This window comes from Lineus longissimus, chromosome 17 (genome assembly GCF_910592395.1).
Source record: "Lineus longissimus chromosome 17, tnLinLong1.2, whole genome shotgun sequence".
NCBI classification, from domain to species: Eukaryota; Metazoa; Nemertea; class Pilidiophora; order Heteronemertea; family Lineidae; genus Lineus; species Lineus longissimus.
This window is the reverse complement of record NC_088324.1, coordinates 4323962-4340562: the sequence shown is the minus strand read 5'-3', so window position 1 is coordinate 4340562 and position 16601 is coordinate 4323962. Positions and strand designations below refer to the sequence as shown.

General features: G+C 40.9%; 1 protein-coding gene across 1 annotated transcript; it reads left to right on the top strand.

Moving 5' to 3' along the window:
• The first annotated feature begins 10463 nt into the window (after window positions 1–10463).
• Window positions 10464–12655, top strand: LOC135501494 (uncharacterized). The gene is made up of 4 exons (XM_064793638.1): window positions 10464–11098; window positions 11926–12000; window positions 12235–12342; window positions 12564–12655. The coding sequence occupies exons 1-4, from the start codon at window positions 10618–10620 to the stop codon at window positions 12653–12655; spliced, it is 756 nt and encodes a 251-aa protein (XP_064649708.1). The 5' UTR covers window positions 10464–10617.
• The last annotated feature ends 3946 nt before the right edge of the window (window positions 12656–16601 follow it).

Below are 16601 nucleotides of genomic sequence, written 5' to 3'. Positions count from 1 at the left end.
TAATTAGTCTATAATAACATTATATTTTCATATTAAAAGAAAATAATCTTATACATCACGTTGTTCATCCATCTCTGTTAATAAGGCTGGAAGTAGGCCATGATTTGTATTGAAATGAAGAAATGATGCTGAAACTAACAATATTAAACGAGAAGCCGATGGCCACGCTACCTCAGGTTAGGCTTAGGGGGCCTTACCTATTCCTTCAAACAGTTCTTCATTGTACCTAGTATTACATGGGTACCTAGCCCTGTGATTGGACATAACGGGGATATTTTTGCCGATGCAATGACTGTTCAGCTCCATGTCTTTCACCACCCTGATGACACCAAATGTACTTCTGGTAGCATGTACATGTTGTGATGGATCATCTAGTACAGTAGAAGCGACATTCAGCTAAATAACCCTTTCTAGTTTGGTTTAGAATATAAAGCTATACTTCCTAGCTGGAGCATGTGCATGGATTAACCCCATCAGTAAAATGGGCACAATCTGAAAGAAAGGCTGTGTCCTGCCATATGAAGTGGGGATGGGGCTGAAGTTCATTTTATCATTTTCCTCTACCTCTACTCCGGTAGTACAGCATATTATATTGTTTATTATACTACATTCAATCATCTGTGCCATTCACCACTGTCGTGTCTATTTTGCCCTTTTGGAACTGAAGTTTCTTTTTTCTGTCCTCGAGCATACTTGACATTTTTTACCTGATCTTTTTGATGAATAAATTGAATTTGAGGGGGAGGGGGGTCGGACCCCAAGACTGGGTGACCTAGTCTTCTTGGCCTCAAAATACTGTTGAGATGGTCCCTAAGCTTATATCTCCCGCAGGGATATCGGTGATGCACGTATAATCAATTTCTGTAGAAAATCATACTAGTTCAAGTCATTCCCAATAGGTGGCGACAGCCCAAAATGATCAAATTTGGCCTAACTTTCAAGCTTTGGCATTCCTAGCTGAACAGAGCAGACAACGTTTTTATTCTTGATTTTAGATCTTGACATCATAAAGTATCCGACAGGCAAAGAACCATTGCCCAACTCCCTGCAAAGGGTGAGATATCCGGGCTGAAAGTTCACCATGTTTCATTGACCCCTTTGAGATAGGGGTAGGGGTAGGCCTAGTACAACAACATCGAAGGTCATTTGGCTATGCTTTTTTGTATTTGGGTAGCTCTTGTCATGTATTCACTCATAACAACAGGTCAATCCAATATTCTATCCATTTCCTGCGCAGGGTCACTCATTATCCCCACTAAAGATCTCTATAAAAAAAGGTCAAAATCACCCCCAAATCAACTCTGACCCATATCTCAGCCCCTGTTGGAGGGATTGGTGAAATATTTGGCACGATTTCATTTCTCACCTAAGGGGCTCCACCCACCAAATATCAATGAAATCTGTGAAATTGCTCTATCACCCACTGCCTGGTGCTATCGTGGACTTGCACTTAACTTGCTGTAAAAGTGGCTTTCTGATAGAAATTTTTTGTGCCACTGGTTTAGGTTTAATGTCAGTCAAATTTTCTTGCTGAATTTTCTCCTCTAAAAGTGTGTTCAGCTGTTCTTTTTTGAAATTCCTAGGATTTATACCTAGTCTTTGCGCAAGGACACGCTTTTCAATTTGAGACAAGTCAGAAACTGACTTATCAATTTTAACTTCAATATCATTGAAACTATTTGGTATTTGTTGAAGTTGTTCAAGTAGATTAGCTCTACTAAGACTTCCATAATTTTTCACCTTATTTCTGAAGGCAAGAATCTTCAGTTCATCTGTAGAAAGTATCGAATTGAAATGATCGTTATTTGTTGACGTGTTCATTTATTTATATAAAAAAATTGTTTTATTAAGTTATGTCCTTCCCGACGTTTTGAACCAGATTTAAAAATTATAGTGAATTTATAGTTTTGACTATAAAATGACTACAAACGATCATATCAATTCGGTTCCAATAGACTTTTAGTGAATTTTAGAATCCTATATAAACACCACTTGGTCGAAAATGAAGGTTTCAGGGCTCACCACACCCATAATGGATTAAAAACCATTATGAGTGATGTGATTCATTTATTTATTCTGGAAAATATTTTTATTCCACCAGGTCAAACCCGTAGTAATTCTTACCATTGTTTCCCTCTTTCATACCTGTGGACCTTATATACTTGTGCTCGTGAGTGATTTTTCGCTTGATCACACTCATTGACCACACAGTGACATTGACACCTTTTGAATCTTCAAGCGTGAGTAACATTGACTCACCCACTTTAGTTGTTAAATTTGTGGTTGAGTTGATTTTGTACCATGTGTTCAACGGGAGCTCTTTCCACTTTAGATAATTTGTTGACCTTGTGATACGTGATTCAAGTTGTTCGTTTGATGGAAAATTTACGAGCGACGTGTTCATTTATTTATAAGAAAAAAAAATTTTTATTAAGTTATATTTTTGTGTCCATTTACTCTAATGGAGCGATGGCGACGAGCGGAGCGAGTAAGGTTGTGAACTTTTGAAGGATTGTAGGATTGTTGTTCAGCGAGCGAAGCGAGCGAGTTTGACTGGAATAATATTGTTAACTTCTTGACTGGAGTTTGACTAGGATTTGACTGAATAAAAATGAATAATGTTTTGACTAGGATTTGACTGAATAAAAATGAATAATGTTTTGACAGGAGTTTGACTGAATAAAAATGAATAATGTTTTGACAGGAGTTTGACTGAATAAAAATGAATAATGTTTTCACAGGAGTTTGACTGGAATAATATTGTTAACTTGTTGACTGGAGTTTGACTGGGTTTTGTTTTGATAGGAGTTTGACTGGGTGTGAGTTACAAACCATACTTCAGTCAAACCTAGGTTTAAATTTTCAGTCAAAAGTTCAATGAGTTAGAACTGTCACTATTGTACTACTAAGGCGGATGACACGTTGTGTCACTTCTGCTGTAGACAAAGCCATATAATTATAGCAATGATGAAAACTACTGTTACTTGAAAACCCCTCCAGTGGAGTTTCCTTTTAAAATGGCTGTTTTTTCCAACAGAACGCAAACGCAGGTGCAGCACCAGCCCTGCGTCAAAAGACCAAATGCGTCTGCTGCTGTCGGGGTTGCCATCGGCTCTGTTTACCGGTGCTTCCGATACTCTAGTAATTATCCTCGACACGGTTGGCTGACTTACATGAACCATATCAGCGTTCTGTAATTGCAAGGATCCGGTAGCGTAGTATCTTAGAGCTGTTAGCACTTGTAATGTACTAGGGATAGCATGGGACCTTCTCGTATAAGGTCTATTACTTCCAGAATGATTGGTCGGGTCAGTCTGTATAACGCCTAAAAAGTTGATCGTCATTGAACTCGTCTAACGGGTGCACACGATCTCGGAAAACCCGCTCGCGACGAATAGCTCGCTGGTTTTCCTCGTCAATAACAACGAGAGCGGCTGGCATCTTCACAACACTTGCCTACTTAGCACTAAGTGTACTCTAAGATGGCGTCAGGACCACACGTAGATTTACCGACTTGTTACGCATTCACTTACAATTAAGAGTGCTTCGTGAATACCACGTAACTGCTAAGTAAACTCTCAGAGGAGGTTACGCACACGTAACTCGTTAAGTGGGCTTTATGAATCAGGTCCCTGTAACTTAATCTGGAGTCATGTGACTGATTTTGCCAGAGCTGGTCACATATGCAACTAAATTATTCCCAGGTGAGCACAATGTCCCCAGGACACTTCATTTACTCCAGGTCTCAAATAATGTTAAGATATAAACAAAACGTGAATAAAAAATAACCTACCTTATTTCCTCAAATGCTAACTGAGTAGGGCAGTCCTCATCGTCGGAGTCACCCATCTCCATGTCCTCTTCTGGAAGATAGTCAAAATCACTGGATGAAAAGTTCTCGTTCCTTTTCCGCAACTCAATGACTTTTGCCTTCTTCCAGGCTACGTGGGGTTACCACGATTTGGTTACAAGGACGTAGTCAAAGCCGAAACATTTCCAAAATCTTTCTCAAAACTGTTTATTCAAGCAAGGCATCAGTATTAAATACAAATTTTCTAACTGCATGCAATTACAATATTATAAATCTATTCGCATGCTATGAATTAGCAATTTGCCATGATCGGACAATTTGGACAGCAAATACCTTCCCTAACCCCATTAAAATGATAGTTAACAACGGAACAAACAAAACGTTTAAATCGACTGCTTCTCAATAGACAGTCTTTAGGCACGAAATCGCGCAGCCCTGACAAAAGTATTTCCGCTGAATGATACTAAATCATTCGATACACCACGTTAACAATATAATAACTAATTCAGTTATCATCCAATTACAAAGATTGCTGTCCAAAAGTCATATATCGCAGCATGCATAAATAAGATTAAACTCGACGAAATTAAAGGGCCGATATTTTCTATATCCCGGGGTATACTTTACATGGAATCATCCCCCCCCATTGTAATAGGCAATTGAAATATTGTGTATGAATGGGTTGATGTTGAATATGCGCTTCACCATTGCCAGTTGTTATCAATGTTTGAGACGAAAGGACAGAATGAAATACGACTCGCGTAAAGATGCTACGCCATGTTTATTGACCCCCTAGTCTCGCTCCCCAGTTACCTACAAAACATAGTCTCACAAGAGAGTATCGCCTAACATCTCCCTTTTTAGCTCAGCTGACAAAGGCTTTCTCGAGAGCCGAAACTAGACGCGGCTGGCGCATGTACCTAATCGTCCCGCTATTTTCATAGGTTGAAAAATATGTGGCATTGCGTTACTCGTCCATGGCATTGCAAATAATGTGGTTCCAAACGTTATTGGGACCATCTGCTTGCATCTATTGAAGATACCCTCTGTTTTCAGACTGTGAAGTCGCCAACTATGATGTCACCAAGTCACGGCGCATCAGGTAGTGACGCATCAGGTAGTGATTTGGATAACTTTGATATCTCGCAAGGCAGCCCCACTTTTGGCATCACATCGAAGAGGTCGAAGAATAATCCGCATTATGAAGGGTCTCCAATTAGAAGCCCAACACCACCACCGTTTGAGAGGTAAGAATATAGGCCTACAGAGGGTAGAAACATGTATAAATAGGCATAACGGGCACGTTGTTTTAAAGGTTCTCTTCTCCTACTGTAGTAAATGCAGCTTGGACGTTAGAGGCCACTGAAATATCCCGTCAAGCCGAAACTAGAGTGTTCTGTAGTACCGGTACATGTAGTAGGTCAATGAAGGCGGATGACACGTTGTGTCACTTCTGCTGTAGACAAAGCCATATAATTATAGCAATGATGAAAACTACTGTTACTTGAAAACCCCTCCAGTGGAGTTTCCTTTTAAAATGGCTGTTTTTTCCAACAGAACGCAAACGCAGGTGCAGCACCAGCCCTGCGTCAAAAGACCAAATGCGTCTGCTGCTGTCGGGGTTGCCATCGGCTCTGTTTACCGGTGCTTCCGATACTCTAGTAATTATCCTCGACACGGTTGGCTGACTTACATGAACCATATCAGCGTTCTGTAATTGCAAGGATCCGGTAGCGTAGTATCTTAGAGCTGTTAGCACTTGTAATGTACTAGGGATAGCATGGGACCTTCTCGTATAAGGTCTATTACTTCCAGAACGATTGGTCGGGTCAGTCTGTATAACGCCTAAAAAGTTGATCGTCATTGAACTCGTCTAACGGGTGCACACGATCTCGGAAAACCCGCTCGCGACGAATAGCTTGCTGGTTTTCCTCCTCAATAACAACGAGAGCGGCTGGCATCTTCACAACACTTGCCTACTTAGCACTTAGTGTACTCTAAGAGGGCGTCAGGACCACACGTAGATTTACCGACTTGTTACGCATTCACTTACAATTAAGAGTGCTTCGTGAATACCACATAACTGCTAAGTAAACTCTCAGAGGAGGTTACGCACACGTAACTCGTTAAGTGGGCTTTATGAATCAGGTCCCTGTAACTTAATCTGGAGTCATGTGACTGATTTTGCCAGAGCCGGTCACATATGCAACTAAATTATTCCCAGGTGAGCACAATGTCCCCAGGACACTTCATTTACTCCAGGTCTCAAATAATGTTAAGATATAAACAAAACGTGAATAAAAAATAACCTACCTTATTTCCTCAAATGCTAACTGAGTAGGGCAGTCCTCATCGTCGGAGTCACCCATATCCATGTCCTCTTCTGGAAGATAGTCAAAATCACTGGATGAAAAGTTCTCGTTCCTTTTCCTTAACTCAATGACTTTTGCCTTCTTCCAGGCTACGTGGGGTTACCACGATTTGGTTACAAGGACGTAGTCAAAGCCGAAACATTTCCAAAATCTTTCTCAAAACTGTTTATTCAAGCAAGGCATCAGTATTAAATACAAATTTTCTAACTGCATGCAATTACAATATTATAAATCTATTCGCATGCTATGAATTAGCAATTTGCCATGATCGGACAATTTGGACAGCAAATATCTTCCCTAACCCCATTAAAATGATAGTTAACAACGGAACAAACAAAACGTTTAAATCGACTGCTTCTCAATAGACAGTCTTTAGGCACGAAATCGCGCAGCCCTGACAAAAGTATTTCCGCTGAATGATACTAAATCATTCGATACACGTTAACAATATAATAACTAATTCAGTTATCATCCAATTACAAAGATTGCTGTCCAAAAGTCATATATCGCAGCATGCATAAATAAGATTAAACTCGACGAAATTAAAGGGCCGATATTTTCTATATCCCGGGGTATACTTTACATGGAATCATCCCCCCCCCATTGTAATAGGCAATTGAAATATTGTGTATGAATGGGTTGATGTTGAATATGCGCTTCACCATTGCCAGTTGTTATCAATGTTTGAGACGAAAGGACAGAATGAAATACGACTCGCGTAAAGATGCTACGCCATGTTTATTGACCCCCTAGTCTCGCTCCCCAGTTACCTACAAAACATAGTCTCACAAGAGAGTATCGCCTAACATCTTCCTTTTTTAGCTCAGCTGACAAAGTCAGCGGAGCTAGTCAAATAGCTATTCGATTGGTGTCCGTCCTTCCATCCTGCCATCCTTCCATCCAGCCATCTGTAGACAAAGTTGGGCATTTTGTAATCATACAACCGAGGCACTTCAAATCTAGTCTGGCTTATAAACACCGCAGAAAATGTTGCTTACGGAAAAAAATTTGGACGATTCGACTCAAATTCAGCTCCCCAGGGGGCAAAGTGCGTAAATGAAAAAACAATTTTTTGACGCTCTATTCCAGCAGATAAAAGCTTGAAATAAAGTTGAAAAGGTCTTCATGATACAGAAGTTTTGATATAAAATAGATTAGTGTCGATTTATATCACCAGTTGGCGGTAGTGAGCAGAACTGTTGTTTGACCCCGGATGATTCCGCTTTGAATTTCCCGCCGAAGTTACCTGGAGTACTATCGTAAAAAAAATGGCGGTGACCTTTTTATTTCTACCGGAGCGATGATTTTGTAAGTGACAAATTTTCTTATTTAAGCCTTTACGGAAATATATTTTGGTACGAAACTTCACACGTTTATAGAAAAGATCAACGAGAATGTGTTCAAATGCCCTCATAACGATGAGTTCAACGGAATTTGGTCAAAACAACCTTCGAATGGAGTCAACTTTCTTTGCGAAATTGAAGCGACGACCTCATTATTTATCATAATTTATGCAGATCTGAGTCCAGCTGATGGGTGATGTTCTGATTTGTGTTCAAAATATTGGAAACTTCGGAAATTAGTTCTATTAGTTCTACTATTTTGCCATTGATGTTGACAGCTAAAAGCAAAAAAACTTTGTTTATTTATCAAACTTTATTGAGTGTTATCGAATCGAATGGATGTGTCGATCGTCGGGGCGGATTGATATGTGGTTGTGCGTCCAAGGCGATTAGGTCATTCAGTTAGAGTTAGTTTGAGAAAGATCATGATCATGAAGATGCGTGTTGTGTTATCATAACCGGAAAATAAGTTGGAAGTTACTATTAGTACTACGATTCTTACATGAGTAAAAAGTAGACATTTTAAGCAACACAATAATGTTACTCCCATAAAAAAACTGTCAATTCTCCTTACCACTCACAGAAGCCAAGCCATTTCTGTTAAGTTATGCAGGGGCTTAATCAATTACCTGCACTCCATGTGGGGTGAATAACATTACCTTTTGAACAGCTGGCTGTAGGGGGATGATTGGAACAGCCGGTATACCTGCTGACCTGCTGAACCCAGGTTAATGTTATTTTCAATCCACGATTGCAGGTCACCTGATTTTCGAGATTTCGCGGGAAATGAAATTGTAAACAAACGCATAACACAAATGTATTTTTGGTACTTTTGGTTGCTGGACTTGGATTTTCCCGCAGTTAGGAGCTGGGGTCAAATTGGTGGTCTATTGTTTGGGTGCTGTTTTAGTCAGAGGTAGCCCTTGATTATGAAGGGATTTTCAAATTAAGGTGACCATGGACATGGTCTTTTTATGTGCCCACCACAGCTTTCAATACTTGATGTATCTGAAGAGGCGCGCGGAACCTGACATGGCCTCACCAAGGAGCTGCTCACGGTGCTGAACTTCTAGCTTGCCTGTCGACTAAGTGCCTTTTTGGCCGAGACATTGCTACATGTAGGAGGAGCACACATTTTAAATTTATAGTAGTGATAGTACAGTTGGTTCGAGCCTTTTGGAAGCCGACATGTGAAGGCCTAGCTGGGTTCTCCTTCTTCTCCGTATAAAAAGGGGCATATTGCTGACTAAGGAACAAGGCATATTGACATTGCCTCATCATCTCTATCGGACCAATTGATATACTTTTATATGCACGCATACATCACGCCATTTCAGGGTCCGAGTCTGTTGACAATTGGTTTGATTAATTTGTCTCTTCGATATTGCTCCTTTATTGCATTAGATTTTCATCGCAATTCAATCTATTCAAGATATAGCCAATTTGAACCTGTCTGCGCCAAGGATAGATTGGTTCCCGATTGACTCACTAGGGATACGCAGTAGAGCACAATGTCATGAAAAACGACCCTTTGTATTGTAAATTCCAATCACCTGCAGGACAGGTCAATTTCTCTCAATAAAATTAATTTTGTTGACTCCTGTAATCTCTACCTTATTAAAAAAAAAGACAGTGGTATTAGTCCCAAACTGGTCATTTCTATTTATTTTGACCTCTGTTAAATCAGGATACCTCTCAATTACAGCATTTTGTATCCTTGTGCTGTACAACCCAGCCTGGACATACCACAGTTGTCGATGGAGAAGTCTCATCCTCTCTGACACTTCTTTTCTGTAAAGCTACCGATACAACATACTGAACTAGGGATATCTTCTGTTGCCTCCTGTAATATTTACATACCATGGCTGATTAGTTCAATCATATTTCATCCAGCTGGCAGCTCTGCATTGGAAATTTTAGTGGTATAACGTGTTCTCTTGACCTTCAAACAGTAGTATAAAGCCGATATTTACTACTTTACACCCTCAGTCCTGTTATTAGGTCATCCAGTTGAGCGCCAGGCCCTTGGGCCTCTTGTTACAAATAACAACCTAACTTGTAAAACTGTAATCAACCTGTGCTAAATGATTGAATGAGTGTAGTAATTAAAGTAATTACCAAGTAACACGAAACTCAAGAACTAATGTAAACAGACTACAGCTATGAGTGCCTGCTATAAAACTGACAACATGAAAGAACTTCCTGTTAATGTCTTTATGCCGAGATTGTCTTTATCGCTTTATCTACTTAGTACTTAGTAGTCTTTGCTACAACCCAACCGTTACACAAAGTCCTTATACTTGCTGGGTTGATTGACAACGCGACCACTCCTTGTGGTGACCCTATCAACCTTAACGGGCGCAACTACACTAGCCGGAGACTGTACACTTGTATTATTGCGAGTCACACTTGGAGAAGGACAACTGGGTATGTCGCTAGTAGACTGAGTGCGAATCAAGGACAGAGTGGGTGAGTCGACAGGTGTTGGGTTGTTGGATTCAGGTTCAGACATTGCAGGAGGGTCAAAACCTGATACAGCTTGATTGGGCACAACCTGGCCTACCTCTTGGTTTGGCGCTTTCCGGATAAATTTCCTGTTTCTTCTGTATACTGCCCCGCTATCAGTTTGTACAAGATATGATCTCGGACCTACCTTTCCCATGCAGGAGCCTTTCACCCATGGCATCTTTGGCTTAACCAGTTCCAGTCTTACTTGCTCCCCAAACTCCAACTCGGGGAGTGTCTTAGCACTCCTGTCATAAACGGCCTTCATTTTCTCTTTCCTCAATTTGATGGCATCTACAACTCCTTCCACTGTCTGGGGTTTCAAACGGGCTTCGGCCGTTGGCATTGTTGTCCTGGTCCTCCTGTACTGGACTAACACCATCAAGCGCTGTTGTGTTTCTCCACTCCAACAGTGACTCCTGGAAATCTGGGGCCGGTTGCACAAAAGTTATGGTGATAAAAGTATGTTAGTTTATCTTTTTATGTTAAAGTCCCTAACTTAGCGTTAGCTAACATAACGCTAAAATTGAGTTTCACAAATCAATGTTAGGCCCAATGTTAACTAACGCTACTTTTAAGTAAATCAATGTTAGTTGCTAGGGACATTTCCCATAATGCATTTGGTCCTCATATTGAAAGCAAGACATGCAAGATGGCTGCCTCCATAGAGAATCATTCATCTCAAAAGACAAAAAGGGAGAGAAAACCAAATTTTTCACACTCAGAAGCCGAAGTTTTAGCCGATGTTGTCATAAATGAACTTGGGATCTTGCGATCCAAGTTTTCGTCAGATGTGACAAACAAAATGAAAAAAAACAAATGGGATGAAATTGCCCTAATGGTTAGTTCCTTGGGAGTGGCCACAAGGACCGGGGATAACTGCAGGGAAAAATGGAACCAGCAGCTTTCAAAGGCGAAAGAGATCCATTCCCTGCAGCAAAAACACCAGAGAGGGACTGGCGGAGGGGGAAAGATGCCACAGGCCGACCCTACACTGCAGAGAATAATAGAAACATTCGAAAAAGACGCAGCATTCAGAGGCATCACTGGTGGATTTGAGTCTGCAGGTAGGTACACCAGGCTCCGATTTAGCCTAATTAGGCCATAAAACGCTATCTACTTCTACCAGCATATATTTCTGAACATAGGCCTAAGCCTTACATAGGTCTAGATTTCATAGCCTGATGTCAATCTTCAAAAACATTGGTGGAATTAAGCTCAACTCGGCCCTACCCTGGCTAAGTTCAAAGTATGTCGTCTGGTGCCTGCATCGATATTGGCACTCTGCCAGCCATTTCTGTTGGACTTCCTGTGTGTATAGCGACCATGTGTACATGCTGACATGACAGTGCATGCATGCATTTTTCAAGCGGCCGAAAGTACAGCTTTTCATGACCGTCACTTAGAAATAGTACCATAGTAGTTGACTTCATAGCTCTATAAATCAAATTCATCAGCAGATAAGGTAGTTCAACTGCACAAAAGTACAGAAAATGTGGTTATTCGCTGCTCCAAATACGCGCTTGCAAATTTCCCGACTCCATATTTCTAAACGCACTGAGCATGCCCAGTAAGTGTATGGAACGCAAAGTTTGCAAATAGTACTATACAGGGTGAAACAGAAATAAGTTCCAATATAAATATTTTGTTAATACTTTTAATTTATTCAATAAGTCATGCATCATGATGCATGTGAATTACCTCAAAGAATTAACAAAATGATCGCAATTGTACACATTAGGCCTATTGTTAAGCTGACATCACCCTGTTTTAATGGAATATCATAGAAATTTGGATTTTCAATGGATTTAATTAGAATTTATTGATTTTTCCCGCCAATTTATGTGATTCATTCCCTTTAAACTTTAAAACTTTCATTTGTTAATATTTTCAGTAACCACACCTATAAAGGCTACAGCAGCAGTCTCCCTCCCTGCTACATTACCTGATCTGGCTGGTTGGACTCCTGGTAAGTTTAATTTAAAGGTGCTGGAAGCTCGATGATAAATATGCCCATGTCAATTAAGAGCCGAGTATTTCTTAGACTATGATACATTACATTGGTACCGGTATACAATGGAAGAAATACAAGTAGGCCTACTGAGAAACAGAAAGCGACTGTAGTGACCCGGTTAGACATCATGCGTCTTTAATTTAGAAATAGTAAAATTATTTTTTATGATAATTTCATTTAATTTTTCAGTAAATCAAGCTGCAGATGTTGATGTCGACTGCTCAGATGCAGTGGTTGTGGCAACCTTTGATCGTCAACCACACGAAACACACATAGAGGGAGCCACAATAATTCTTGGTATGCTATTAGATACAGGTTCGGTCTTTCAGTAGGCTATCAGGCCCGGGGTCTAATACTGTATCGATGCTGATAGCCTGGCCCACACCTCATATATCAAGGCATTTGCATTTTGGATATTTGAATCTATATTTGCCAGAGTTTTGGTTGCAAAACATTTTGTGACCTTTCGTGATTTGATATTTATCATCATATAGGCCGAACTGTCATTTTTATTCTAGATTCTCAACAGACGATGACAGCCACTGCAATGACTGCCCCAAAATCTCCAGCCAAAAAGAAGGCCAAACTGTGCAAAGTCACTGGTGAGTAGTTGGGACTCTAGAATGGCGAAAGCCTTTCTTGACGCAAGGGCCCAACGCGCCGCGTAGCGGCAAAAAAGCGAAGCTGGCGAAACATTTATAACGGGTCACCGTCACTTATTATTGGACTTATAGCGCATTTACGGGGTTGCAACTATTTTGCTTTATAGTGTCACCAGGAAAGAAAAGCATGCGACCTAACGCCGATCTATTTGTATAAAGTGATAATTGGAAGGTATATAGTAGGAAATATCAATAAAATAATCATTCCATGTCGTCTTTTGAGGGCATTTTTGATTGTAAAAAATATATGTGTACGTCACCGTAGTCTCTGCAATGATAATTTTATCAGAGCAGTCTCGCGCAAGTAGAAGTTCTTTACCTATTAGTTCTTCACTTATTAGTCTCAACATCTGGCGCAAAGCCAGACGTTTTCCATTACGATTTCACTACGATGTTTGACAAGAAGGAGCAGTGCGCGAGATATGCTAATGAGCAGACTTCCCTCGCTTGAGTTTCTGAAGAATGTTCCATATCGCGCTAAGCTCATCACTGCTGATTATGACAGGCGTGCAACGGTAGGTATCTGCTCCCGAACTTCCACCCTAATACGGTACAATAAGTTACCATTTGATGGGAATGGGACAATGCCCTCACTGTGTATGAAGTCATAGGGATAAGAAGACATTATTCATTAGTGTTGGTACAAGTGATTTTGCCCAAAAAGCATGCGCATTCAAAAAACAAAATATGCAAGGCATCACGTACATGACCATGACGACGTGCAGAAAGTGCACTGGCCAGTGCATACCCTATGGCTATGTACTAGTAAACATGGTAAACATGAACAACATCATTATTCATCGGCAGTTCATTTTACTCCGAGCTTTTCCTGAAACATATAGCCATGATGATTAGGCCTACCATGTACCATGACCAATAACAGCACTAGATCATGTAGATGTCAACAAGTTCACATGAACCGTATAATCCCGCATGGCGCATGTGGGGCATGCGTCTAAACCAAAGCCCCAAAATCACTTGTTTTGGTCTATTTCACTTGTGTTTCCCCCGTCTCCCAGTCCATAATACATTTACAGTTTACAATCCCCGATCATGGCCCAACAAAAGGTCATCGGTTGACTAAAGGAACACAACTGTTCAATGGATTTATAGTTGAATGCGATCAAACTACGTCTTTTCAATCGTGGATTGTAAATTTAACCCCATGGGCCTAGGGAAGGCCCTATAACAATACTTTCGACACAGTTATTATCTCCGCTGCCTCCACCATGTTACACACAGTGCTCACTGCTGATTCTAAAATGCGCCACCTAGTCAAAACAGGACATATGTTCTTCTATTCTAGGAATAGATCTCTTTCCAATATTTCGTCATTCCACTATCGTCATCACCTCATCATACTTTCATTGACATTACAGGCACACATCCACAGAGCACTCTTCAAATCATCTACACAGTGGTTATCCAACTAGGATTATAAAGGTAATTTCTTAGCCCCGCACAGTGGGTTTCAGTCTTGATAAAGGGGCACTATTGCTAGCAGCTAGGTAGGCAAGATAAAGTTAGCCGAAGTAGCCGATAGGGGTCTCTCACCCCTCAAAGTCCGTCACAACTATTCAAGCTTGTACAAGGAATACATGCAGCGCTGACTCTAACAAGACCCAATGGGAATGTCGCACAGTCATCTGTCAAAAACAAGACCTATGTTGTAGTATGATCTCTTGCCAATATTTAATAATTGCACTATCGTCATCACCTCATCATACTTCATTGACATTACAGGCACACATTGACATAGACCACTGTTGCAATCAACGACACAGTCGCTATCCAAGTAGCATTATAGAGGTAATTATCATTATCATTCATACCTCATTAGCATGTGAACCAATCGCGTCGCGTCCTTTGCGATCACGGCAAAGCCTCATGGAATAATGTCTTTCACCGTTGAATAATTTTTCATATTCCATGCCTACAACTTCAATTTCTTCATATTCCATGGCTAGAAGTTCAATACTAATATAATATCCAAGATAAAGTTACAAGAAGTAGTCAATAGGGGTCTCTCACCTCTCACTGTATGTCCACACTATTCACGCTTGTATGAGGAATACATTCAATGCTGAATCTAACAACACCCAGTGCCCTTACTCTGTATATTAGTCACTGGAAGATGGCCCATTTCACTCCTTGCTTCTACTTCACCTATAGTCTCATTGCAAACGCCTCAGTTCTATGATATCACATTCACTTTCAGCTGTCATGCAACGCAACAACTGTGCTATCTGCCATCGCACATCAACGAAGAAGTGCAGCCGCCCACATTCCACCTCACGTCTGTCCGACCAGCTGCAATCCTCGAGGACGCCCCACTGTACCACGATTTCACTACGATGTTTGACAAGAAGGAGCAGTGCGCGAGATAGGCTAATGAGCAGACTTCCCTCGCTTGAGTTTCGGAAGAATGTTCCATATCGCGCTAAGCTGACCACTGCTGACCATGACAGGCGTGCATTGGACTGGTACAGGTTGGAACTGAACATTGAATATGCTGGTGGTGACGCTTTCTGATGAGAAGTTGGTCGTGACTGATGCAGTATCCTTGGACTTGTCCACAGCATCGTTCAATCATTGCTCTCTGAGCTGCCTTGATTCTGTACTTACCCAAATACTAAGACCAAATGCCTGTTGACTGTGCTTTAAGAGAGACTGGCGCCATGCCTAGAGATATGACTGACCCCTATTGGCAAATTTGTATGACTTTATCTTGCCTACCTAGCTGCTGCCTATAGTCTCCCTTTAACTGCGGAACACTTCAAAGTCGATAAAATGCCATGTTCCACCTTTTAATGTGTTCAGACAGCCATTTTCAAAATAATCAAGTCAGGACACTGCCTTCTAGTCTCATAATAAATTTTGCTTTCCTCAATAATAACATTTCTTCTTCTTCAATGCTTTCATCATTCCAAACTTCTCCTCCTCTGACTTTTACAGGGGTACAGTCATGGCAATCAAAACCCAAATACTGAGACCAAATGCCTGTTGACTGTGCTTTAAGAGAGACTGGCGCCATGCCTAGTCTCTCTTAAAGCACAGTCAACAGACACCAACCCCCTCAGACTCAGAAACCACAAACGCCCAACCCTTCCTGCTACCTTAATACTTCTGGATTTTAAGCAGTCCCTACATGAATCAATCAAATGTGCTAAAATGAGCTCTGGCCGTTCACAAAGTGACAAAATTGAAGTGCTTTGTGATCCATTTAACCCGTCATAATTTGTTTCATTCTCTCCTAGGTGCCAGGAAAGCACGGTGTACCCCCATTTCGCCTACACCCATTTCGCCTACACCCATTTCGCCTATTACCCATTTCGCCTACACCCATTTCGCCTACCCCCATTTCGCCTACCCCCATTTCGCCTACTCACCATTTCGCCTACACCCACTTCGCCTATTCACCATTTCGCCTACTCATCATTTCGCCTACTCACCATTACGCCTACTCACCATTTCGCCTACTAAAAAGGAAAAGAGTGGTGTGCGCTGGACATTTGAACAATTTCACGAATTGTTGAGCTTGGTTTTTTTCCTTTATATTATAGTATATTTCCCAGTTAAACTTTATCATTCCAACCCGGCCTCTTGAGACAAGACCACCATTGATTTTTTAAGCCTTTTTGCAGTTAAATTGTCACAGTTCGACCGCCTCGCAATGCTTCGGGTTGTGAATCTGAAATTTGGATATGACATTCCAGACAGTCAGGCGAGTAAATGGTGGAATTTTATTAGAACTGGTGGTTGTCCACGAATTTTTTTTCTTCAAATTGGACAAATTTGAGAGACCATGATATTTCCACTGTTTTCAGCCAAATCTCAAAATTTATTTTTTCATCAAAAAAATTATTTTTATCTGTAGACTTGCCATAGCAAATA